The sequence below is a fragment of the Chelon labrosus genome (assembly GCF_963514085.1).
Source record: "Chelon labrosus genome assembly, chromosome: 20".
NCBI lineage: Eukaryota > Metazoa > Chordata > Actinopteri > Mugiliformes > Mugilidae > Chelon > Chelon labrosus.
The window spans coordinates 1,444,008-1,471,946 of record NC_140353.1 but is presented as its reverse complement, the minus strand read 5'-3'; the positions used below and the strand labels follow the sequence as shown (position 1 = coordinate 1,471,946).

At 43.2% G+C, this 27,939-nt stretch overlaps 1 protein-coding gene across 1 annotated transcript in view; it reads left to right on the top strand.

Moving 5' to 3' along the window:
- The window catches only part of kcnh5b (potassium voltage-gated channel, subfamily H (eag-related), member 5b), a gene marked incomplete at both ends in the record, with an annotated part of 109,638 nt that overhangs the window by 13,687 nt on the left and 68,012 nt on the right, over positions 1-27,939 (top strand). Inside the window, 3 exons of the mRNA XM_084568573.1 lie at positions 1,162-1,290; positions 10,197-10,312; positions 16,434-16,826. Coding sequence (XP_084424699.1) covers positions 1,162-1,290; positions 10,197-10,312; positions 16,434-16,826 — 638 coding nt within the window. The remainder of the gene's footprint in view (positions 1-1,161; positions 1,291-10,196; positions 10,313-16,433; positions 16,827-27,939) is intronic.

Sequence of the window (27,939 nt, the reverse complement as noted above, 5' to 3'; positions counted from 1 at the left end):
CTCTCTCCCTTCGTTCTTTAATTGATTTGGATTTGTGTTGGTAGTCTGTAGGCTGACAGGTTTATTTAACTGTGTGCAATATCCAGGATGTAATAACGTTTAATGTCTTTTTACAACTTGCACTCTAGTTCAATTCTTTCATATTCCTACGGTCACGTCAGTTGTGAGGGAATATAACTCACACTTTATTAATTCAAAGTAAAACCATTTCCTGTTTGAGCTGCACATTATTGGCGAGAACACTTTTCAAACCTGCTCCATGTCTGTGTCTTTTCTCTTCAGGTGACTAGAAATTAAATTTGTAAATCTGATAAATTCATTTAAAATGAGCAGAAATGTCAAAGCATATACACGTATATACATACACTGGGTTTAACTAATCAAATAGGTAGGAGCCTCCTATTGGATAATTACTGCATGGGTGATTATCTTTCAGCTGACAACAGGTTATTTAAGCCCAACTGATGCAATGAGTAGCTTCTCATTTCTTCAACAACCATGTCTAAAGACACATCCTGTGGTCGTGGAAAGATGTTAGTCTGTTTGAGAAGGGTCAAATCATTGGCATGCATCAAGCAGAGAAAACATCTAAGGAGATTGTAGAAACTACTAAAACTGGGTTAAGAACTGTCCAACGCATTATTAAAAACTGGAAGGATAGTGGAGAAGCATCAGGGTAAGAAGAGAGGCAGATGAAGTGATGCACCCATCATGCCTAGTGTCTACTGTACAAGCCTGTGGGGGCAGTGCTATGATCTGGGGTTGCTGCAGTTGCTCAGGTCTAGGTTCAGCAACATTATGTGTCCAAAGAATGAGGTCAGCTGACTACCTGAATATACTGAATGACCAGGTTATTCCATCAATGGATCATATTCCAAGATGACAATGCCAGGATTCATGGGGCTCAGATTGTGAAAGAGTGGTTCAGGGAGCCTGAGACATCATGTTCACACACGGATTGGCCACCACAGAGTCCAGACCTTAACCCCATTGAGAATCTTTGGGATGTGCTGCAGAAGGCTTTGTGCAGTGGTCAGACTCTCCCATCATCAATACAAGATCTTGGTGAAACATGAATGCAACACTGGATGGAAATAAATCTTTTTTATGGTCAGGTAGTGTATATTTCTAAACTCAGCATCTCATGTCGTCTGGTTGCAGGAAGTCCCGTCTGGTTCTACATGCAGGTGGCTCCCATCAGGAACGAGAACGACAAGGTGGTCCTGTTCCTCTGCACCTTCAAAGACATCACCCTCTTCAAGCAGCCCATCGAGGATGAGACCACGAAAGGTGAGTGTCTCCCAGAATCCTCTCTGCTCGATGCTTTATTTTTGGTTTGTTTTATTTTAAGAGGAGGGAGGCGTGTGGAGATGTTTCGGTACATCGTGTTTTATGAGACAGTCGAGAGGAGAGCGGTACGACGTGTGACCCAGTCTGAGTGGGAACCAGATGAAGACGTGGCAGTATGTCCCAGCATTTAATCTGCAGCCAGCTCGATTCTGATTGGATGTATAATTACATGTCTTCATCCTCCTCCTTCTCTAACTTCTCCCTCTCTCATTACCATCCTTCATATTTTCACTCTGGCTTTTTTATATATTTCTCCTCCATCCTCTTTTATTTCTCTACTTGCACGGTTTCTTTTTCTCATTTCACTCTTCCACCTTATTGTCGTCCTGGATGGTAACACCAGCTGATGGTTGGTTCATCACATTTGGTGCAGACTGAAACTACTGATGTCTAATGTTTAGAAGGATGTAGATGTTTCCTAGACGATGAAACCGCCATCGATGGGTCGAATCTTTATTTATCTGCAAAACCTCAGATGATGCTATGTTTTTATCTTTTATTTATTGTATTTTAATTCTTATCTCCATTATTGTTTTAACATCATTCTCTGTTTGATTCTTTCTCTTCTTCTTTCCCTTGTTAGTTTTCATCGCCATCCTCCATTTGTCCTTCTCATCCTTCTCCTTCCTCCTCCTCCTCCGTTCCTCTTCTCACTCTGTTCTCCTTCGTCTGCTCCTCTTTTCGTCTGTGCCTCCTCTACCTCCTCTTTTGTTTTGTTCTCCATCCTTGAGCTGCAGCTGGATGTGAAAAAGACCGAGTCAGTTCTTGTTTCCCGTTCGATGCGTGAACATCTCAAGCTGTCAGGTTGTGTTTGAGGAGGTCGTGGTGCTGTCAGGAATCGCAGGAGATGTGGGTGGCGGTGTTGTCCTCTGCGTCCTGACTGATGCGCGGTGTCAGCTTCCTGCCCCCCCCCCCAGCCCCAACGTCGATCCCGGCGCCGCTGAGCGGGTGCGTTTGCCCTTTGACGAGGATCCCCCGTCCTTCCCCCTTCACCTTCTTAATGTACACGCACATGCAAACACGTGTTCAGCGGCATCCTCCGCCTCCCGCGTCCTGCTGCAGAGATCTGCTCAGAGTTGTCGTGGGACTTCTTTCCTTGTTCATTATGTCTGCTCGGCGACACATGAATAACATGGTTGAACATGCAATTAGAGCTTCACTGGAACTAATATTGACACATCAGCGTGTTGATGTCTTTGTGAGTCAGCGACATATGATGTGACGAACTCAGGCATCGCCACTCTGTCAAAATGAGTGTTCAACAAAATCTCTTGCTAAGTATTAAGATTATTTAGAACAAATAAGAATACTTTTCTTCATTGATATATTTTGAACAAAGATTTTCATGTTGAACTTTCATTTGTGACTCCAATGGAATCACTGGGAGGTGCTCAGGGCGGATGGTGGGCGGACAAAGCACTACACTGTGGTTAGGTTTAGTCATTGTGGTGTTAAACCATAGACAGTATAAAGATGGAGGGCAGAACTGCTCCTCTAAAGTGAAGCCAAATCAAGTAGAGCTCCCCCTGGTGTCTGGCTGCAGTATAGGTCATAAGCTCCGCCCTCCTCCATGTTAGTGGATGAACAAACTAAAACACTATGGTTTCAGTCATTTTATGTAGTTATTATAATGCTGATGTATGTTGAATTTTTTTCTGTAAAGTTTAGTTTTTAAAACAGCATGTGACGTCATGGCGATTGACAGTTGCCACTGATAACCTGTTGGAATGTAGGAGTAGGAAGATAAATAAATAAGTGCAGCGTATAAGTGAACAGTGAGTGTTCTTACTGATAAAGTGTTTATTGGTTATAGTTATAATAAATGTGGGGCTGTTGGCATTAGATTTCCTTCCAATGACATTTGTAGATTAGTTTCAAAATTGGTTTTGGGACAATTCTTCTACTTCTGTCTGTGATTGGGTGGAACGTTGTTTTTTTTTGTTTCTGAGGTAAAAATGGAATCTGAAACAAAAACAAAATAAATTGTTGAACAGCGTAAATGATGCACTATTAAACAGATGGCTTTTTATTGCAAGCATTCATCTGCGTACTTAAAACAAAATCACCTTGGCAACAGGGCTGCACTTTGCAGTCGGGGGGGCTTGACTGACGTGCAGAGACCAACCTGAAGCCAGCCAGTATACGCCGTGGTTTATTTTGGTACAGTGCAGCTCGTTTGAGGCCACGGCGAGGCTGCAGCGTTAGCCCGCTGTGCTACAGAGGCTGCAGTTTAACCCGGCTGCTGATACGAGGGGGTGGGTGAGGCCGTTTGTGGGGAGGGGCGATTTGCTGCTGCAGGCTCTGGCAGAGTTTGCTCGTGCTGCAGACAAAACTCGCTCTGAGCTCCGTCTGCGGCCGCTCCCCCGGCTCGGCACGCCACAACACGTCAGCGTCAGCCGAGCGGGAGAGACCCAGGCCGCTAAAGATGTCCATCCTCAGCGAAAATAAAAACCCAGAAGACTTCAGATATATTATATGATCACTGTGTGTGCCTTCCTTCCCCCGGTTTTCAAACACTCATCGTCCTAATTTTACTCCTCTTCATTGTGTATTGTTTGCACATGTTCTGCACACAGTGAGATGTTTCATCAGGCCAGCGTGTGACAAATACAGATTCGTTTCATTATCCTCAGCTTTTCAATGATCTTGGAACATTCTGGGTTGAATGCATGACTGACACACTGACGGGTTCAATTAGTCATCTCAGCAACATCAACGAGGCAGCATGAAAAGAAAGTAGAGCAACAAAAAAAAATATGTGGCAGACATCATGTTGTCACTAGGAGGTGCTCAGGGTGGATGGTGGGGCGTACAAAGCACACATCTAACGGTTAATTAACCATAAACTGATGCGTTCAGCATATTTGGCAAATAACTTGGTATTTGGTTTTGCAGATAAGTTGTACTTTAAAGTAGGGGTTACACAAGTTCAGATTTTTTTACACTGACTAGTCTCTGATGACGTCTCTAATAGAAACCCAGTAGAAAGTAATGAAATCTATGTTCTTGACCTGAATCCATCTGCTGAGAACAGACAGCTCATGCGCTACATACTGTGAGCTGCAGATATGTATAGCCTGTATAAAAACAGGCAGCCCCTCAGCACCATCAGTAGCATTTAATAGTACTCCACAGCATGTTGTTAGATGGGATAGTGTAGCAGCTAAAGGTCTAATAACTTTATCAGATAGTTGATGTGCAGCCTCCTTCTCTCTGTTACCACAGGACGTTTGGTGAAGTTGTTAACTGACAACTGTTCCTCTGCTAGCGTTAGCGTTAGCCTTTTCAGATGCATTGCAGTAGTACTTTTAGGACTGACATCTTCATCTTTAGTGAAGTATTTCCACACACTTGATGAACCGCTGCTAGTTTGCTGCAACGACTCCTCACCTGTCTTCTAGGAGGCAGCCATGTTGTTATTGTCACGTGATCAGTGACTTGATGCTTAAAGCGTCATGACACAGCCCCTAGTTTCAAGTAGATAATGTAGATAAAGACGAGGTTGGTTGAGGGACAATCGCTGGCAGCTGATCAGGATCATTGGGTCATTAGCAGTAACAAAAAGGAACATGTGGCAAAGCAGAACGTCATGTTGTTGTTTTGCTGGAGCGTGGCTGTTTGCTTCATCAGCACCTGGAAAAACCAGACAGATGGTTGATACCTCAGCCTGAGGCAGGACGGCGTTTCAGGACGACAGCTGATCAGAACGAGCGACGAGGACCGAGGCAGGAACACGGACGCCTGAGGCTAAATGTTTGAAAGTCATTGTTTTCTTTTTTTTTGCACCGCTGCACCTGGACACAGCTTACAGTTAGTGGAGGGAGTTTTACTCTGAGAGAGATCTCAAACCTTTAGAGGCTTCTGTTTTGAGCGGCTGCCTCGTTGGCTCTGGTGCAGGCAGTGAAGGAGATGACATTTATGCGTTATTGAAAGAGTTTTCAAACGATGCTCTGCAGGGACCTGCAGGCGAGATTCAAGTAATATTTAGAGTCTCTGATCATCATGTGAAGCTGGCAAATTACAGCTGGTTGAGAGTATTAGGAGTTTGAACTGCGGTGTTGAATATCAAAAATAGAAACGCAGCCGCACAGAGAAATGTCAAGAGTTTATTTATGAAGATCAAGCTGCACACATCATTTATGTCTTAACCTTTAAAGTAACATTTTGTGATGCCAGCACAATGTATGCAGACGTTAGATCTGACTTTAATATCCTCCCTGGGTTTGAAGCTTCAGTCTAAAGCCACCTCCTCTGCTGCAGATCTAAACCATGCTGTGTGCACGTGTCCCTCTGCTCTGCTGAAGGACAAACCGTCCCGTCGTCTGTGAATGAACGCTTCATGCTCGGCAGTTAGAGTTTCCTCGGAGTGGAGCCGCTGATCAAAATCTATTTGCAGACTTCACTTTGGTGGCTCGTGCACTAGTTCTGCTGCCGTGTTATTTTTAGCCTCAGCCGTTTTCTTTTTTTAACATTTCCACTTCCATTGTTTCTCCAGACTGATAAGTCACGTGCCGTTGCATTCTTGAGGGAAACCGTCGCAGGAGAATTACTATGAGCTGTGAAAATAGACGTGTCATGCTGTGTGTGAGGCCTTCACGTGGCAGTAGGTACAGTGGAGGGCTGCAGGGTGATCACATAAGATGAACAAACAGCTGATTGTGTATTTATTTCTATAAATGTCACCATGACACAGTCCTGTGTTTTGCTTCATGATTAAAGTGTCTCTGGGTATAAAGACGTACATGTTGGCTTTCTTTCTGCACCAGTGGTTCTCTATTATCCTCCAACGCATTAATGCATGTGCCCTCTCCATAATGCATGCGTTACTGTATGCACTATAGAAAACTAACACCACAAAGGGAAGGTCCTGCAGCCAAACGTATGCTCCGGTAAAAGTGAACAAGCATTAGCACTTAGCCACTTTTTTGTACCATTAACAAACATGTTTCCTCTTCACTGTCGACTTACTTGTCTTTTTGTTGCGTCCTGTTTTCACAAGCACTTAAGCCCGACTCATACTAACCGAGTTTCGGGTCAATTTATGCACAAATTCGCCCCTACTGGCGACCAGAGAGATGAATGCATCAGTACTTTAAAATGAGTCTACAAGAAACCGGAGCAGCTGACGGTTAAAATCTCACCTTAAGTTCTGAATTAAGACTAGACACTCAAACATTTTCTACTTTTGTTTCCTTCCTTCGATTTGCAGTTGTCAAACCAGGTTGCAGATGCATTACCACCACCTGCTGGACTGGAGAGTAGATCATATTTAAGGCGTTTTTAAAGTTCTACAGGACATAGACGCCGTTACTTACGTACGTAGCCTGCACCGGTGCGATCCATTTATACTTGTGCTCCTCAGTCTGTCTCGCTCTGTAACAACACCACCCAAACACTAGTCGGCGCTGTGTCTTTTCACCAGTCGGGTTAATTTTTGTTTCTACTTCCTGCTTCACTTTTAACAATGGCAACTGAAGACGAGTCGTACAAATGTTTGTATCTCTGAACCTCCTCCGTTACCTTTCCTCCATGTGTTCCATCTTTATTGATCCAAAACTATCAATTAGAAAATTGCAGCGATGGAGAAGCAGCCGGAAATACTAAAGAGGAAACACGCTGCTGCCAAACAGACCAATCACAGCTCTTGTGGTCTGCGTTGCCATGACGCGTGGTTAAATTTCTGGTGAGGTGTGCGTTAGTTCGCTTCTACGTCAACTTAACGCAGACGTCTAAAGTTGTTGCATCAAAGCCTCCGTTTTTGTTTTACATCCATTTCCTTGTGAGGTGATGCGTTCAGGGCCTCCTGATGTGACTCTATGATCTAAATCAGATCAGTGTTTTTACTCGTGATTTAAGTTTTGACTCTCACAGTCTCAGCAAAGAAAACTTTGGTGGAAAATCTCCAAAATGATCCCAAGTAGAGACGTCCTGATCTTCGTCAGGTCTTTTTGCCCCTGATATCTATCATTTAATATTGATTATCAGTTGATCTGAGTCCTGATCTGATGTTTAATGTCCTAGAGTTGGTCCTCTGTAGCTTCCTAAAGTCTGTCCTTGTCTTCCTTGTCTTCTCCTAGAGTTGGTCTCCTGTGGCTTCCTAAAGTCTGTCCTTGTCTTCCTTGTCTTCTCCTAGAGTTGGTCTCCTGTGGCTTCCTAAAGTCTGTCCTTGTCTTCCTTGTCTTCTCCTAGAGTTGGTCTCCTGTAGCTTCCTAAAGTCTGTCCTTGTCTTCCTTGTCTTCTCCTAGAGTTGGTCTCCTGTAGCTTCCTAAAGTCTGTCCTTGTCTTCCTTGTCTTCTCCTAGAGTCGACTAGATTCAGTCCAATAAATCTTTCAGTCAAAGTTAATGTAGTGTGGAGAGGGTAGCTGGTATCTTGTGTTCTCTACTCCACAAATGTTCTGGTCAACTACCGGTTCTGGTTTATGGCAGACCTAAAATAAATAACTACTAAAGATCAGGCTTGCCTGGATCAGCTGATCTGTATCTGGGCATCCCTATCCTCAAGTCAGACGTACTAGTTACAGCTGTCAGATATCTGAAGATGTAAACAGTCGTGGTGCTTCTGTTCCAACCTTCTTGAGAATGACAAGTTATTTTAAAAGCTTTTCAGCAGCCAACAATATATGAACACTATACAGCGACTTACACAACAACAGCAGCAGCAGAGTTCCTCCAGGAAATCTACTGAAACACATCCATTCTGGCTGCAAGCGCTTTAATGTGTGACTCCATAGTGTCGGAGAAAAGAAAATCCCATAAAGAAGAGAGAAGACGTACAATAAGCTTCTCCTGGAGGGTAGTGGAGTGTTTGGGATCCAGAGCCCAGAATAAACCGGGTCCATATGAGCCTCAGTCGGTTGTTGTGAGGGGCTGTTGTCACGGTGCTGCACAGAGGAGTTAATGACTGGGTCTGAACAGAAAATGAAGGGGGGGGTTCACATGGCTGGGGGCCCGAGGGTTAAAAGCCATTTCAAAGTCCACTTTTTATTCGTAATGGTCCCTTCAAAGGCTCGGGTCGATGAGTGACTACTGTGTGTGAGCTGCTCTCTGGCCTTTGAACCGTTTTTATTTTTAGAGCGATACAGTAGCTTCACCCAGCCCGGCCCCCAGCACCCGGCCCCCAGCACCCGACCATGTGGACAGAACCATGAGGAGACCGGCCCGTTTTATTTAGAGAGACTTACTCAGACCTGTGAGGACACAACTATGACATATTTAACAACTTAAATATCTTATATATATTTTTCTATTTTTTCATACATTTCTTTATGGTTTTTATTTTTTATATAGTTTTGTATAATTTATAAATGCCTTCTAAATCACAATAGTTTATATTAATATTATTATATTTTAATAAATACATTTGTACATCATATATATCATATCTCTTAATATCTTAATATTAAGTATTGCGTGTATATAGATATTATAGTATATATATTTTTTTTATATTTTAGATATACTTTGTATATTTTTTAAATATACTTTTGTACATTTTATATATACAATATACTAGGTATATTTACTTTTATATTTACCCTTATATACTTTATCTTACCACATATCTTCACATCCATATTTATTGCATTTATATGTATATCATTTTCCAGTATATTGTATGTCTTTGTATATTTCATATGTACCTTTATAGATTCTATCTCACTATACTTGTATTTTTTTATTTTTTACCCTCTTTACTGATTATAATTCCATTTCCAGACCTAAAATAAATAACTACTAAACACCTTCATTGGCTGAAGCCTGAAACTGATCTGATCCCTAATAGTTAATCGGTCGACTGTGTCGTTTGTAAAGTGATTTTCAAACATAAAACTGGTTCTATAACGTCAGAGCTCGGCCTCTTATAGACACACACTCACTCTCAGCAGCTTTTCTTCTGTCTGGACGTTTAAGAACAGAGATGTTGTTCTGTTGTGTTTTGCTTTGTGTGGCGAGTCTTGGTTTTCTTGAAGATTTTATTTAATTAATTTCTTTGATTTATCAACCACCACTTGCCTTAATGCTTATATTAATTAATAAAGCAATAAACTTAAATCATCATCATCTGCTGCAAGGAAAAAAAAAGTTCCAGAGAGTGTTTGTTCTTTATAAGGCTTGTGATGCATTTATAATAAACTATATGAATATTACATCTTGGATAATATCATGATAAAATGTTTATCTGCCTCCAGTAGAAGAGGTCGAATAGATGATAGAACTTAAAATAAACTAAATAAAGGCAACAGGTGGCTCACCATCAGTTAAGAATTATCGCCCGATAAAACATTTGTTAGAGGCTCAGTTAAACTCTGGTAAATCAAATGGGTTTTATTTCCTTGAAGCAGTTCAATGCATTATTCATCTTTTTCAGTTCACTTCAAACACTACACTGTATATTGTTCTACCAACGTTTCTTGGAAAAAATATTAGTTTTAAATGTTATCTTCTCTAAACACAGCGACTTTTTCTTCAAAGCTTTTAAATCCAGACCACAAATGTTCATATTTCCTGATTCAGTGCTCAGTTTCACTCTGAGTTTACTGGATGGTTGCAGCTGGTGGAGATTCAGTTGTGTCTGAGGTGACGTTCTGCAGGTTGGGTGTTGCGTCTGACTTATTGTAAATATACGAACTCCCAACTGAGTCTCGTTGTTTCTTCCAGTCCTCTAGTGGTAAACAGGAGCTGTGGGAATATTTTGTAACTCCAGTTTATTCCCACTGGAGCCATGAACACAGGAACGGTACCAGCGCTGGCTGCTGAGAGGCGGCTTGGTCACACAGTGTCAGCTGATAAATGAGGCGTGATGAATGGAACTCTGGTATCTGACTGATGTCTCGTCTTTTTGCAGGATGGACCAAGTTTGCGCGGCTCACCCGGGCGCTCACCAACAACCGCAACACGCTGCAGCAGCTGGCGCCCATCAGCAAACATGAAGTCAGCCATAAACAGTCCAGACTGGCTGAGGTGAGCGAGCACACGCATGTAAACTATGTTTCTATGTTTGTGAGGATGCTCAGTAGACAGAATGTATTCCCTAGCCGCTTAACGCATCTTTAACATCTCATCTAAGTGTCTAAGCCCTAGTCTAATTAAACATATTACCATAAAACCATAAGTCTTAACAGGTTTAACCTTCAAAAGAAAACCCAACAATATTAATATCCACTAGGAGTTTGGCCCCCACAATTTTCCATTGACATAATGTACTCCCCCCACCCTAACCCCAACCATCTCAACCCTAATTGTAACTATAACCTAAAATCAAATCTAATCTAAAAACACATAGACTGTATATAAATATGGACAATGCGTCTCCACTTCCTCTCATTGGTCAAACTGACACTATTTTCCCGGGGATAATACGGGCGGCGCCATTTTGTGAGTTTGGAGCCAGAGTCTGATCAGTACGGTCTGTGGGCGGAGCCACGTGGAGCCGTGATATTGATGCCCCGCCCACACTTCCTCCAGACTCACTTGCATTTTCGTTTAATTAGTTACGTGTTTGGTTTAAACACTGGACTTATTTTTAAAATTTTTCTTTACAACTCCCACGGTCCTACGGGACCTCATTATGGAGCGGTTGGCATGGCAACTGGTGGCTGCCATTATGTCACATCCTGTTTCTATAGCGTCAAATGACTAGTAAAACGAAACTTCTCAGAAAAATGACACATGCATCAACATTATATTAACTACCTAAAATGACAGAAACCATCCTTGACAAAAAATTATTTGACGTGTACTTTAATGTTTTAGTTTGGCCCAAGTCCCGCCCACTAACATGGAGGGGGTGGAGCTTATGACCTATACTGCAGCCAGACACCAGGGGGAGCTCTACTTGGTTTGGCTTCACTTTAAAGGAGCAGTTATCTTTATACAGTCTGTGGTCGTGACCAACCAAGCAGTTCCATCTATGGTTTGAACCCTCAAAAAGTTGTCGGGCCCTGAAAAATGCCCCCACTCCGTTATTAGTATTAAAAATTAATAAAACAAGAACACACAGACAAGTTCAGTCTTACCCTTAGCATAAACATGTCTTGTGTCTTATGTCCTAAAAGAGAGTGTGAGGTAGATTAAACTGCAGCCAGCGCTTCTCTTTCAAAGATTTTTCCTCCCACCAATGAAAGTAATTGTAGGTGAAAGAGTTTCTGAACTAGTATTTCAAAATTCCTCATTAAATTGTAAAAAATATATATTTTCGGGGCAGTTATTCGCACCAGATAGTTTGTTAGAAGGTTCCTTTTAGGAAGTCGTTCTTAGAAACTGTTTGGAGTAGTGCTGCAGTTTTAAAGAAGCCATCTATCAACGTACGTCACAGACTAACCAATCAATGAACCGTGTCAGACAGCTGGAGAGCACTTAAGAGAAATTCAAGATTCAAGAAGTTTCTTGTTATATAGAACTGCAGTTTAGAACAAACAATAAAGTTCTTTCTTAGCAAGTCTCCCCAAGAACAATAAATAAAATAAAAGAAATATAAGAGATATCTGTTAAATAAAATGCTATAAAAAAGTCAATAGATGATTCTTGCAGCCTTTGCAACTAAAATCTGCTGCCAGTAGTTCCTCAGAGGACACTGATTGGTTTGTTCACACGTCTGATGATCAGACACGAGCTGGAATCTCAGAAACTTTGAGTCAAATGTCCAAAACGTTGCTCTGTTTTTTGTCTCTTCTACCTCCTGAGGAACATCTGTGGTGTTTTTTTAGCCGTTAGCTCGTCCACTGTTTTCACCAGCAGACCTCCAACTGAGTCTGACTGCTGTTTGATGCTGAGCAGGTACAAAAAAATATTTTAGAGAACAGCCGTCTGCTGAGGACACGGGATGACGGGACAGCTGGATACTCAGCTGATAAGTCCTTGTAGATACAGACAGACCCATCCATGTGGTTACTCTGGTGAGTGGACGTGGATTAGGTTTAATAAGGAGGAACAAGTCTCAGCTAACGTTGCTCCAACATGACTTCATACTGGAAACACTTAGTGAGGCTGCACGTATAAATATCTTAAATATATTTTAGTTTCCTGGGCTCTGCTCCTCTTGCTGTATTGTATTTTATTCTTCCTAACAGCAGCTCTTTGCAATTTTGTTGTATCTTGCAAACAATGACAATAAAAGCTTTTTCTACTGAGGATCTATCAAGACTTTATTATTTGGTCAAACAAGCATTAAAAAGATAATAAAACTCAAACCTTATGTCCAGTTCCAGAGTTAATTGCCGTGTTTTCATCTTCAATTTTAGAACTAACATGCAGCTCAAACAATATGAAGTGTTTTTTTAAAAATGCAGATACTCCACATCTGAAGTTCTCGTCCTTTCTCTTCTTCTACTTGATTTTGCAGAGCTCTGGGTTCCCTGCTTCACAGATGCTCTTTATTAATGTGACTCAAAGCAGCGTCAGATTATTATTAATCGTTAATCTGATAATTAATGTTTTTAAGAATAACTCTCAAAGTGAAAGCTGCTGTAGGGAAACTCCACATTCAGTGAACCAGATATTACAATGCCACAGCAGTCCATGCCGTCCATGCACGCACCCCCCCCCCCAACCGTTATGCCACCAGTGCAGCTCTCTGCTTTTTGCATTATTTCTGCACAAATAAACTCCTGTATGAAACATTAACGACCACATCCAAACCATCTTCTAGTTATAAATGCACCGATGCATTCGTTAATAGAGAACCTGCTCGCTGTACTTTCTTTCCTGCACTAACCACACCCCTCCCTCCACTCACGCAAACTTCCCACAAACTGCAGTTGTTGGACACAGCAGGGCGGTGCGTCCCCCCCCCCCCCCCGCGCCCGTGGACTGCTGCTGCCATTAATATTTCATAGCGGGACGGTGCGGTGCGGGCACTCTGAATGATTGTGACTGCTGCTGGAAATTTAGAAAATGGATTGTGATGTTGGGGGGGGGGCAGGTTGAACTTCACACACCTGTGTTTTATTCATGAAGGGCTGGAGCTAGACGTATCGTCTTTAATCAGGGTTTGTCGTCTTTAATTTCGTCTCCGCTTAGCGAACGAGGAAAAGTGTTTCCTCCTGGGGCGATTTAAAGAAGGAAAGATGGGGGAGTACGAGGGAGTGGAGAGAAGGAAAGGAAAAAGAAGTTGAAGTTGAAAAAGGGCAGAGGACTGTGAGAGAAGCATCTGAAATCGATAAGAGCCGTAAGAGAAGTGAACATTATTGGTGTAAGACGCTGATACGCCTCCTTTCCCGTTCTCCTATTCTGGGGTTGCATGGCAGACGGTTGCATAATGTCCTGAGCATGCTCAATAGATCCTGCAGGTGATCCATCTGCTCTGCAGCCTGAAAGGCACAGCTGGCGTCTTGAGTTGGAGGACGCTGTCGAGTGTCACATGTGTAGAGCAGGGTGCTGCTGCTGCTGCTGCCTCTGGCTTAACTGGAAGAATCATTTGATCGTGTTTGAGCAGAGTCGATGCTCTTGACCAGGAGCTGATTGACTGGCAGCTCTGAGGTTTGCTTTATTACTTCGGCAGAGCTCCAGTAACTGCTCAGGACACGAAGGTTCTCCAATGTGTCATTAAAAACTACACAGGTCATTTCTGGAGGAGCCTCCCCATCACTACTGGACGTTTATGAACCAGGAGAGAACACAACATCATGCTCAGAGCACTCTTTAAAACTCAGGTTTCCAGCTTTTTAGCGTTTTTATTTTTATTTTTAGTTCTTTGTAGTTTTTTTTTAATCTTGAATCTAATCATGTCATTAGAATCATATAAAGATGGATGAAACCTCGGTGACGTCACCCGTATGTTTAATGGAGAGAGTTTTGAAGCTCAGTGTGGCCCCTCCGACAGTCGCCATCTTGGAAACAGCTGACTCCGCCTAGCTTTAACCAGCTGATTCAAAAATTGTCAAAGAGGTGGAGCTGAGGCTAAAGACAGGTAACAACCAGTGAGGACATCTGCAAAGCATCCACACCCTTAATTATTTGTAACTTTAAGCCTTGATATAGAGCCTCCTTCTCTCTGTTACCACAGGACGTTTGGTGAAGTTGTCAACTGACTGCTGTCCAGAGGATTTGGACCGTTCCTCTGCTAGCGTTAGCCTTTTCAGATTCACTGCAGTAGTACTTTAGTTGTATTTCAGGACTGACATGTAACGGTAGTATGGGCTTCATCTTTAGTGAAGTATTTCTACACACTTGATGAACCAATGACCCACTGGGCTCCTCATCTGTCTTCTAGGAGGCGTCACATGTTGTTATTGTCATGTGCATCTAAAAAGCCTTTAAAAAAAAAAAGTCAACTGGACTAGTAGAGTTTTTTCAGAAGACGTTTCATACAGGTAAGTATCTTCCCATTAATGGACACTAGTGGTGCCAGTTTCTAGTCGTTAACAGAAACAAGTCAACTTTGCACCAGTCCCGTAGAACTGAAGAATCTGCTCGGATGAAACATCTTCTGAAAAAACTCTACAAGTCCAGTTGACTTTTTTAAACGCTTTTTAGATCAACCATGACCTGGATGACTGAGAACCTTCACAGACTTCTTGTCACCTAATCACAGACGAGTCAACATGATGCTTAAAGCGTCATGGCACCATAGACCACGGTCGTTTATCAACACGATGGACATGAACTTTGGTCTTGACAAGTTTGATTCTGAAGCAAGGACTCTGGAGGATGGGACGATGCGGGACGGTCCTCCTGGGATGGGAACAGCACCGTACTTGATCACACAAGTTACCTCCTGATGCATCCTTGATAAAAACCAATCCGGGTGTTTGGACTGTAGTGAGCCGGATGCATTGGATGAGTTGGAAACTGGGCAGCGACTGATGAGTTGTGACTATAGGAGAATAGACCTTTGGAGAAGAGGGCGAAGTTTAACTAATCTCAAATTTGAGGTGACGAATGATGCACAAGTTCCCCAAACGTTTACCTGAAGGAAACAGTGCTGACATCTTTGGTTCCTACCTCCAGGTCAATCATGCTGACATTGGGCTTGGAGCATCAGGTGACTCTAGATGGGGCGGCAGTGGTGGTGATGGTGTTTTCAAATAGAAGAAGAACTTACTGCCTTCATGTTTCTGTGGGAAATATACAAGATGGTTACCTTGAGAGAGTCAGTGTTATCTGTAGACTCTGCTGTGTGTTGTGTAGCAGTAGCGTCGTTAGCGTTAGCAGCGGTGATGTTAGCCGCTGGGGATAAACATGTGTATTTAGAGGGCATTTCTTATGGAGCAGGAGAGCTTATTGATGCTCCAGAATAATATTACAGTTCATCTGTGCAGCAGATACAAACAGAATAATGTGCTGTATAAATAATGAGCTGAGTGGTTAATGTGTGATCTGTGTGTGGCCTTGTGGGTGAATTTAATGGAGCCTGTGTTCTGTAGACGAGTTCGTTGTCTTCACAATGTAAAATATATTATATTTTTCTTTCTTTCTTTCTTTTTTGGTCACCTTCTCTCTCTCCCTGTCATCTGATCATCCCTTTTCTCATTTCATTTCTAATTAGGGCTTTGCAGAGCAGGAGAGGAGATGAATAGAGATGAAAACCTGAAAGGGAAAACTTTTCTCTATAACACAGCGCAGCGGGCGTCTGATTATCACAAAAAAAAAACAGTCGCTCACTTTTTTCTTTTTAATCACTTTCATCTCTTTTAATAATTATATTTCAGTCTTTGTTTGTGCTCACTTACCTTTTCTAATGCGCTACCTCCTCCTCAGGCTACGAACATAACTGACTGTGGAATGAACCAAATATTTATTTTAATTGTCCAATGAATCTGGTTACACCTGCTTCAGAATTCACACAATTCACTGCAAACAACGAACGGAAACCATAGACAGTATAAAGATGGAAAGTGAAGCCAAAGCAAGTAGAGCTCCCCCTGGTGTCTGGCTGCAGTATAGGTCATAGGCTCCACCTCCTCCATGTTAGTGGGTGGGACTTGGACCAAACTAAAACACTAAAATACACGTCACATAAATTTGTGGTTTTCGAGGTTAAAATGAATGAAATAAGATGAGATGAAGGAATGATTTGATTCAGATGAAACGTAGTTATGTGGAGGTGAGTCTGTTAAAACTCTTGTTTCTGTCCCGTCTTTAGGTCCTGCAGCTCAACTCGGACATCCTCCCCCAGTACAAGCAGGAGGCCCCCAAGACACCCCCCCACATAATCCTCCACTACTGCACCTTCAAGACGACCTGGGACTGGGTCATCCTCATCCTCACCTTCTACACGGCCATCATGGTGCCCTACAACGTCTCCTTCAAGACCAAGCAGAACAACATCGTGTGGCTGGTGCTGGACAGCGTGGTGGACGTCATCTTCCTGGTGGACATCGTCCTCAACTTCCACACCACCTTCGTGGGACCGGGCGGGGAGGTGATCTCTGACCCCAAACTCATCCGCATGAACTACCTGAAGACCTGGTTCGTCATCGACCTGCTGTCCTGTCTGCCCTACGACATCATCAACGCCTTCGAGAACGTGGACGAGGTACGGAGAGATCTTTAATATTTGATGTCGGTTAGGAGCCTCCACTCCTCCTTCCTCCTTCCTCCTCCTCCTCCTCTTCCTCCTCCGCCTCCTCCTCGCTACTCCATTTGTCCCCCTCCACTTCCTCCTCCTGCTGCTTCTTCTTCTTTTTCTTTTCACCTTCTCCTTCATCCTCTCTTCTTCATTCCCCTCTTCTTTCTTCTTCACCTCCTTCTTCATCTTCTCCTTCCTCCTCCTCCTCCTTTTTTCTTCTCCTTCTTCACATCCCACTTCTCCTCTTCCTACTCATTCAGCTCCTCCTTCTTCTTTAACTCTTTCTTCTTCCTCACCTTAATCTTCCTCCTTTTACATCTTCTTCTCCTCTTTACCCTTATTCTTCCTCTACTTCCTCCTCCCACTTCTCCCTCATCATCCTCCATCTTCATCTTCTCCTTCCCTTCTATTCTTCATCCTCCTCTTCCTTCATCTTCTCCTCCCCTCCTTCCTCCTTCTCTTCCACTTCTTCTACTTTTTTCCTTCACCTTCTTCTCCTCCTTCTCTTGTTCCTCCTCCTCGCTACTCTTTTTGTCCCTCTCCACTTCCTCCTCCTGCTGCTGCTTTTCACCTCCTCCTTCATCTCCATCTTCTCCTTCTCCTCCACTTCTTCCCCTCCTTTTTTCCTTCTCCTCCTCATTCTTCCTCCTCCTCCTCCTCATCCTTCTTGGCCTCCTTCTTCTCCTTGACTTGCTTTCTTCCTCATTGTAATCTTTGTCCTCGTCCTCCTCCCTCATATTCTCCTTCCTCCACCTCCTTGTCTTTCTTCTCCTCCTTGACTTGCTTCTCCTTTTTCAACTTCCACTTCTCCTCTTCATCTTCCCCCTCCTCCTCATCTGTCTTCTTCCTCACCTTCATCCTTCTTCTCCTCTTCTCTTTCCTTCTCCTTTTGTCCCCCTCCACTTCTTCTCCTCCTCCCCCTCATGTTTCTCCTCTTCCTTCTTCTTCTTCTGTTCTATTTCCAGCAGGTTTGATGCCCTACAGTTTGTGTATCTGGATGATATTGTCATTTTTCTTTATTAGCTGACAATTAGCGTTCATCTAATGATGCCGTCCATAAGAAAAGATCATTTAATTAGTCACTTATAGAAACAGCTGATTAAAGTGAAGTCACGTCTTCCTGTTCCGCCCTGAGGGCCCAGATTAACGCCGTGGTCTCAAGGTGATGAATCATCGAGTCGTTTTCCCACAGCTTGCAGATCGGTTCAGTTCAGAGCCACAGTGAGAGTCTGTGACCCTGTTTACTCCTGATATTAACATGTAGCCTGGATCTGGATGAGGAACCCTTTAATGCAGGTGTAAAAGAATGAAATCAGATTCAGCAGGTGGTGGAGTTCACGCTGTGACTGTTGTTGTGAAGTAGTTTATTGGGGTTTATGTGATTGGTCGAATAGTTTCTCTCCTCAGAAACATGGAGGTGTTTCTAGTGGAACAAATGTAGTGAACTATAGACGTGGAAGCATCAAATATAAAACTAAAGCGCAACTTATCCAAAATATTGACACTTGAACATTCATCAACATTATATTAAAGGGGAACTACTGTTGCATAAAATACAGTCATTTACTCACCAAAATAACTTTTGTGTCATTTGCACTGGTTTAGGAAATAATTAGATCAACGTATATCCATATAGCAGGAGTGACGGGGTCTGTAGGTCAATCTACAGACCCTGGATGATGATAACAGGTAACTCCGGACTCAATGGGGAGTAGTACTAGCATACGATAACAAAATATTGGTGAAATGAACGAGTTTCGCGGCAGATAATGCGTTATTTAGAGGCTGCGTCTCGGTGCCCCAGTCACTCCCACTATATAGATATACGCTGATCTAATTATTTCCTAAACCAGTGCTAATGAAACAAAAGTTATTTGGGTGAGTAAACGATGGTATTTTATGCTAGAAATAAGGTCCAGGTTGTAAAAAACAGTAGTTCCCTTTTAACTACCTAAAATGTCAGAAACCATCCGTGAAAAAAGTGTATTTTAGTGTTTTAGTTTGGCCCAAGTCCCGCCCACTAACATGGAGGGGGTGGAGCTTATGACCTATACTGCAGCCAGACACCAGGGGGAGCTCTACTTGCTTTGGCATCACTTTAAAGGAGCTGTTATCTTTATACAGTCTATGGTTGTGACCAACCTCTTCAGGCTTTCAGAACAAAAGCTGATATTGACGACGGTTTTGTAGCTGAGAACTCTAACGTCACTTCAGCTTCAGAGCTCTTTAATGCGTCCTGGTGTCTAATTATCCGTCGTGGTACAGATCTGCCTCGTTGTCGTACAGACTTTTTAGAGGCTGAATCAGTTTGATCTCTGGGCGAAGGCTCATAATGAGATAAGGCTTGTCCCGAGGGTGTTTCACGGCCGCTGAACCCAAACCACCCCCACCCCCGTCAGATACGCCGAAGTTATATATCAATACGACTTCAAGTCCATTAAAGGTGATTTTCCAGTTGATTGCCCGCTGAATTAATTAAACGTCAGCGTGAGTGGAAGGAGCAATCAATTGAATGTAAGAAAAAAGAAAAGAACAAATGAGATCTAGTAATGTTCCACTCATGCAGCTCTTAGTTTTCATGAGTGGGTGGGTGGGTTTTTTTTGTCACTTTGTTGTGTATCTGCAGGAACGTGCAGGAACACACACACAAATACACACACTGGGTTTGTGTGTCGGCCAAGTGTGGGTTTAATGACACGAGTGCTTGAATGCCAGCAATAACAATAATAATAAAAATAATAATAATGAGAACGCCTCTTACGCTGCCAGCAGCTGAGTTTTCTATTAATTGTTGGTGCCAGAAAAGAAACTTCTTCCACACCTCCCTCAGCTCTGCTTTCTCGTTAACATTTAGATCAACGCGTCTCTCCGAGGCTCTGGTACGCGGCCTACCGATTTTCATTCCTGCAAATAGTTTTAGCGGCTCTTAATGTCACCGCTCAATTATCTGGAGACGGTTTCTCAGTGAAATCGACGGCGGCATGTGCGCCCACTGATAATCCTGAAACGAGGCCCTGATGGAGGACTTTAACCGTCCTAAAGGGACATTTTTAAAGAACATTATTGAGTGAATAAACAAAGTGGGACAGAGAGAGTATAAAGTATAAATTCACCGCAGGGTTTACGGGTTTTTATTTTTATATTTAATTCAAGGCTGTTATTGAACCCAAGCCCCTCAGTGCACCAGTCAAACCTCCTCTATGGCAGGTTTTTGTGGCGTCTCATGGATCAGTCAGCGTCTCCGTTAACCCTCCAGGTCTAGAGTATTGGCCGTTTTTGACTACTTTCGGTTTTACCTTTACATTTCATCTTAAAAACAATTTACCTTGCCTTGTTTGGTGTCATTCTCTTCAGCACAACCTCACATGTGTGACTTTACAGTTAGTTTTTCATTTTGACATACTGTTTTAACACACTGGACCTAAAACTACACTAAAAACATAAAATCTGAGCAGTAAAAACCTAGATTTTTCACTGTGAAAACCACAAACATGTTTAATGAACCATTTTCATAACCTAGAATGCAAATCTAAACTGTAAATATCAAAAGCTAATGTATGCAAACAACAAAGTTATTTACAACTATTTACATTACAATGCAGGAAATGCATCAGGCACTTTTTGTACAACTATTTACAACCATTTGCAAAAACTATCAGACGTCACAATCAGTAACGTCTAAAGGTCACAAATCTCTCAGATGTTAAAACTTGCTTCTCTCTTTCGCTGTCATCACTCCATAGATTGTATACAGCATCACTCCCACAACTTTTCCCTCTTCCTTAGCAACCATTGCCATATCATTTGCTGATCGGTTGATTTGATGCATTTTTCTACCAGCGTTTTCCTTTTCACCATTTCTTCCTGCACTAAACATCCACCAAACGTGACGACTATATTCAGGAGAAAGCATGGCGTAAATTATTTATAATAAGTCTAATCAACACAATTTAAAAACTGGTATATAGTTTGAAGCTAGCACTTTCTACACAAGTTGAAATAGAGACTCAGTGAGGCCTCGTCTCGCTGCTACATCGCCTTAAATTGATCATGTGATTTGTCGACTCCAGAGGGTTAAGGTGTCTCTCGTCCTCCGGCCTCTCGCCGCCAGTCGCTGATGGATTCGACCAGATCCCAGCGGGTGGAGTTTTCCGTTACTCTCCTTTAAACTGCAGCGAGCAACGAGCGAGACGGGGGCCGAGAGGAAATCGATGCCACCACGTAGCCGTCCAGCCCCTGAAGAGGACACAGCCAGAGCCTCTTTGCTTAAATTGACGTTTTGGTCGCCACTTTCCCGCATTAGCAGGCTGGAGGAATGGATGGAAGCCGACTGAGGACAGCGCGTGTGGGAGGCTTAAGGTGCAGCGTGAGAGGAAATAGAGATTATTATTACAGGCTCTTTGCAGACTGAATCCCCCTGTTGATGGCTGAAACGGGCAGGGAGTATTTTTAGTTGTATTCTAATGCAGGTTTCAAGACGCTGCCAAGCTGGAGATGTGCAGCGTCTGCCAACTCACGTACACACCAACAAACACACACATATTCCTGGCTTGTGAGGGCCTCAAGAGACGTTCCTGAGTCCTAGTAAAAAGCCCCGCCGTCAAAAAACTTTCCCTTCGGCCGCCGAATGTCCTGGTATCGTGAGGAAGACATAAACTGGTGCAGAATGATTGAAATAATTCTGATTAGAGATGAAAAGTTTCCATGGTTCATATGCCAAATAAACATGGATCACAATAGAAGCTTATTGGCTTCTAAGTGGTTCTGCTGCTGTGGAGCATCACATCTGCTGGAAGAAGAAGAAGATGGAAGAACAAGATGGAAGGAGGAGGAGGACGAGGTGGATGCAAAACAAGAATAAATAGGACAAGAGGAATCGGGAGGGAGAAGTGGAGGTGGAAGAGAAGAAGAATAAAGGGGAGCAGGATAAGAAGAAGGAAGAGGAGGTTGAGGAGAAGAAGGTGAAACAGAAAAAAGGAGGAGGAGCAAGTGCAAGAAAGAAGAAGAACAAGGAAGAAGATGAAAGATGAGGAGAATAAGTGGGAAGGAGAAGATGAGAGAGGAGAAGGAGGTGAAAAAGAAAAATGAGGAGGAGGAGGAGGAGAAAAGGAAAGGAGTAGGAGTTGAGGAAGAAGGCGGAGGAGGGAGAGGAAAAAGGAAAAGCATGAGGTTAAGAAGGAGAAGCAGAAGGAGGAGAAGGGAGTAAGAGCTGAGGATGAGGAGGAGGCAAAACAAGGAGAAGTAGGACAAGAGGAATAGGGAGGGAGAAGTGGAGGAGGTGGAAGAGAAGAAGAATAAAGGGGAACAGGAGGTTGAGGAGAAGAAAGTGAAACAGAAAAAAGGAGAAGGAGGAGGAAGTGGAGGGGGACAAAAGGAGTAGCAAGAAAGAAGAAAAATATGAAAGATGAGGAGGAGAATAAGTGGGAAGGAGGAAGAGAAGATGAAGGAGGAGAAGAAGGTGAAAAATATAAATGAGAAAGATGAGGAGGAGGAAGAGAAGGTGGAGGAAGAGGAGAAGTGAAAGGAGAAAAACAAGGAAGAGAGGAAGTAGTAGTAGTTCCTCCTCCATGTCCTCCTCCTCCATGTCCTCCTCCTCCATTCTGAATGTGTAGAGTCTTAGAAGACGACCAAGATGTCTCCACATCTCCATCGTCTCCATCCACATTGATTCCATCTTGGTTCATCTTGTTTCTCTACCTCCATGTTTCTGTCCCTCACCTGATGTTTACTCCACGTGGATCAGACAGACTAAAATTAAAATCAAAATTCACTAAACTCTCTTAGTTCAGGTGTTTAAATACGTTGTCTTCGGGGAAATATCGTCTCTTTAACAGGAGGATTTGTGTAGGTAGGGATTTAATGTAACGTTGATTGTGTTTGCAGCTTTGATTCTTTTTATGCTGTTAGCCTCCGTCGTAGTGCTGCTGTGATCTCAGTGGTTGATTGAATAAAAAATTTTTTTGTCCTAGCTGACAGAAATGTGGTAAAAACAAAACGAATCTTTAAGCTAGCATCACCTACACACAGACACACACAGGTCAGCTGTAGCATCAACACAACAACTGAGGGAGTCGGTCCATGGCTGCAGAGAAATGATGTAACCTTCTCATGAGGAGCTGCTGACGCTCCCTCAGGTTGCAGCAGGAGTTGCTGGTGTTGTGTGATGAGGGTATATGTGTGTTGGATGTGCAGCAGGGAGGACCCCCCGCCCCCTCCGCCCCCTCCACTCCCATGGGGCCCTGAAGCCACCTGCTGTCGCAGAGGAGTCCTGCAGGCTGATGGAGCTCACAGCGAGCGTCTGCAGGTCTAATCCAGTCTGACCTTTCTTGGTGACGTGGTGCATGCTGCCATCACCACGGCCCAGCTGACAGAGCCAGTCAGGGGGGAGGATATTTATGTTGAGAGACTAGAACGAAGGAACGGAATGTGTTGATAATGTTACTGTAAATAAATATGAATTAATGTAGAGACCACAGATTAAATCTAAAACGACTTGACACTCATCAGAGAATGGACATGGGCCTTCTGAGGGTGTCCTGTTGTTAGTGGGGGGGCCTTTGAGAGGAGGGGCCTCTGTGGATCATCCCACAGATACTTGATCAGTTTGGGATCTAGTGAATTTGGAGGCCAGGTCAACACCTTGTGCTGTTCTTCATGTTTTGTTTTTAGTTGTTCCTAAAGTGTTTTTGTGTGTGTGTCTGTGTCAGGCTGCATCCTGCTGGGGATGGCTGCTGCCATCAAGGAGTGTCATTGCTATGGGGTAGGGGTGCCTGGTCTGGTCTAGGTGGGTGCTACATGTCTAAGTAACATCCACACCAATGAATGCCAGGTCCAGAAGTTTCCCAGCAGAACACTGAACTGTCACAAGATGGTTGATGTTATTCACTTCTCCTGTCAGTGGTCATAATGTTGTGGCTGATCGGGGTATATGTTTTTTTTTAGTTGGTTATAACTCTGGGGTCAGCATCTCCAGGTCTGAGGTTGTAATGATCTCCTAGATAATGGTGGATCTCTCTCAAGTAGGGACGACCTCCTAATCTGATCCTAAATGTCCTAGAGTTGGTCTCCTGTAGCTTCCTAAAGTCTGTCCTTGTCTTCCTTGTCTTCTCCTAGAGTTGGTCTCCTGTGTCTTCCTAAAGTCTGTCCTTGTCTTCCTTGTCTTCTCCTAGAGTCGACTGGATTCAGTCCAATAAATCTTTGTGTCAAAGTTAATGTCGTGTGGAGAGGGTAGCTGGTACCTTGTGTTCTCTACTCCAGAAATGTTCTGGTCATCCAACGCTGCCATAAACTCCCTAACCCTCTCTGGAAGATTTTTCTGTCTCCAGGAAACTTTTCTCTTCAGTCTACGTTTGCGTTTCATGTTGTATTTGAATCGGATACGTCCTGTCTGCAGTGTTAGACTCTTTCTAATCTACATGAATCCATGTGTCCATAGATGGAGACCTGATATTAAATGGATTTGAGCTCAGCCTCCTGGTGATGGTAGCGTGTAGGAGACGTGTGAATTCACCCACATGAGAGTGGTTGGTAAACTGTGATGAAAACATGGTATTAGCACATTGATACTGTTACAATAAAAGGTCTCATCAGGTCTGTAGCAGAGCCAGTAACTATGCTTCGCTCAAGTCACAATGATGCTGTGTTTAATCTGTGAATCGTAGCTGGGTTTAAAACTCTTAACTCTTGCATCCCTGACAGAGGTTGAATCAAACATATTTAATTTGTCATTTATCTAAAGCAGGGATGTCATGCTCATTTTAGTTCAGGGGGCCACAAACAGACCAATTAGATCTGTAGTGGCCCGGGCCAGTAACACAACAACATAATAACCTAGAAATAACTACATCTCCAGATGTTTCCTTTTGATTTAGTGCAATTAAAATTTAATGAACTATCCTTTTACAAAACATTTTATGAACAAGTTCATTGAAGTTATTTATTTATTTGGTGCATTGCTTCCATCTGCTGTTTAGTTCTAGGTCTCAGTGTTAAGTTCATAGACAGTTTAATGATGTACGACAGAACAGCTCCTTTAAAGTCAAGCCAAACTAAGTAGAGCTCCCCCTGGTGGCTGGATGCAGTATAGGTCATAAGCTCCACCTACTCCTTGTTAGTGGGCGGGACTTGGGCCAAACTAAAACACTAAAATACACGTCAAATAATTTTTTTCAAGGATGGTTTCTGTCATTTTAGGTAGTTAATATTATGTTGATGAATGTTCAAGTGTCAATTGTTTGGATAAGTTTCGTTTTAGTTCGTTATTTGACGCTATAGAAACAGGATGTGACACAATAGCGACTACCAGTTGCCATGCCAACTGCTCCGTAAAGCGTGAGAGTTCTAGAAAAATAAGTCCAGTGTATAATCATCATCTCCTTGTAACTGGTGGAGGTAGAGCAGAGCGTAGTATTAATTAAACTAAAACATGAATGAGTCTGGAAGAAGTGTGGGCGGGGCATCAATATCGCGGCTCCACGTGGCTCCGCCCTCAGACCGTACTGATCAGACTCTGGATCCAAACTCACAAGATGGCGCCGCCCGTATCCCCGGGAAAAAAAACAATCTTCAGTTTGACCAATGAGAGGAAGTGGAGACGTATTGTCCATATTTATATACAGACTATGGTTACGTTATGTCCGTATCTCTGACAAAAACAGTGCTTCCCCTAGTGGACAAATTAGGAATCACAGTTGTTTTTATTGAAAGAATTGCAGTTCATGTCTTCTGTGTAGTTTTTGCTGCAGCCCAGGTTGGACCCTTTGGTGGATGGTTTTAGATTTAAAACTGCAAAAACATTACTTTTGTTTTTCCACAGCTCAGGTGAGGTGTTGCTTTTGTCTGTCGTTGACATTTAAAATGTTAAATGCTTGGAAACACGTTAACCTCACAGTGCTGTTCAGTGGCTCCCCTCTGATAGACAGGTGCTTATGAGCCGTGGTTTTTAAAAGCGTTGCTGGCTCTTGACTCATGATCTTTTCATCTCTGCTGCTCTGTCCTGTGGCTACTTAAATCAGAGGCATTTACATATGAGCCGGGAACCGTCCGAGTCCCACGGGACGCCTTTTGAAGCTGTGAGAGCGGCAGGGAGGACGGCCTGCGACACTGGCTTCAGAGAGAGGGTAAACTGAAAACCTTCCTCTGTCCAGTGGAGATGAAACCAGGCCTGGTCAGGAGAGACAGAAGCAGTGTCCTACGGTAGAAACTGTGAATGTAGTTTGTTAAACTCAAAACAGTTTTGAGGATATATTAGTGGGACAGCAGCTCACTGGAAGCTGCTCACACTTTACATTTGACAGAAGACAAGAGCTTAGACTAAAGAAGAAAACTCTTCAGAAGGACGGCCTGTATACGAGATTATAAGATGGATCTGTGGAGCGACAAGTCTGCTGGAATTTTTCCAGAAGAAGGGGAAATTTTCCCCCCATGTTTCTCCTCCAGTCCTGAATGTCTAGAGTATTTGAAGACGACTAAGATGTCTCCACGTCTCCAACGTATCTTTCCGCATGGATTCCAGCTTGATTCATCTTCTCAAAGTTGAAAGAATTAAGAGAAGGAGGAGGAAAAAAAGAGGACAGTGGAAGGAAGGAAGGAAGGAAGGAAGGAAGGGGGATGAGGAGGAGGAAGAAAGAGGAGGAAGCAGAGGACAGAGGAAGGAAAGGAGGAGAAGAAAAAGGAGGCGTAGGAAGAAAGAGGAGGAGTAGGCAGAAGGAGGAGGAAGAAAAATGAGGAGGAAGGAGGAGGAAAAAAGAGGACAGGAAGGAAGGAAGGAAAGAAGGAAGTGGAAGAGGGAGGATGAAGAAACAGGAAGATGAAGGAGGAGGAGGGAGGAGGAAGAAAGACGTGGAGGAGGAAGAAGGAGCAGGAAGAAGAAGACAGAGGATGAAGAAGAGGAAGAAGAATGAAGGGGAAGAAGAAGGAGGAAGAGGAGGAAGGAGGGAAAAATAGGACAGAGGAAGGAAGGAAGAAGAAGAAGAATGAGCAAGAAAGAAGAAGGAGGAGGAGGAGGAAGAGGGAGGAATAGAAGAAGAAAAATAAGCTAGAGGAGGATGAAGAGGAGGATGAAGAGGAGGATGTGTAGGACGAAGACATCGGATAAAACTGGTGATAAACTATTATCATTAAACACGAAACTAAATATTCCACAAGATTCATCCATGGTGAAGTGGTAAATTGAAGAGATATGAACACATGAGGATTTTATTCTGGATTAAATGTCCACAGAGTTGGGACGTCCCGTCTGGAGCTGAGGATTGAGGCTGGGGTCTGTTAGTGATGTCAGGATGACGGCCGAGCTCTGCAGCCTCCGGCTCCTCGTTCATCTTTGAGCTTTTATCTCGTTGGATTTTTTCTTTTATGTCATCGTGGGTAAATATTTAGCAGGAGGTCGTGCAGACTCACTCCCCCCCTCCCCCGCCCCGTCCCGCTGCTCGCCATGCTCTGCTTTGTTAATCGTGTTGAAACAGATCGTGCAGAGCGAGCCGACGCCTCAGGCTCCGGCTGCTGCTCCTGTCCTTAAAACCAATGACTTTGATTTTTTCTTTCTGAGCCTCGTTCTCAGTGGACTGTGTTTGAGGTTTGAACCACAGATAGAATGAAGACATCTATACAGAATAAAGATGTTTATAAAGATATCTATACAGAATAAAGATGTTGATAAAGATATTTATACAGTTATTCTATTATATTTATACAGTCTATGGTTTGAACATCCTCCTGTGGAAGATGAAGGGCACGATGAAGTCTGGTGACACAGTCTGTGGTCGACTGTCAGAGCTCCATCTAATCTGTGTTTTTAATAAAGATATTTGAATTTAACATCTGCTAATTCCAGGTACAAGGAGCATTAGGAAGCTCTAAACTAGGAAAATAGATCTGGTCAGACACACATGTTCACATCAAAACATCAGTCAAGTGGTTCTTCTGCTGTGGAGCAACAAAACTACTGGAAATGGAGAAGAAGAAGAAGAAGGTAGAAGGATGAGGAGAGCAGGGAGGATGAGGGGAAGGAGTAGAAGAAGAAGGTGTAGGAAGGAGAGGAAAAAGGAGAAGCGATAGGTGAGGAAGGAGAAACAGACCAAGA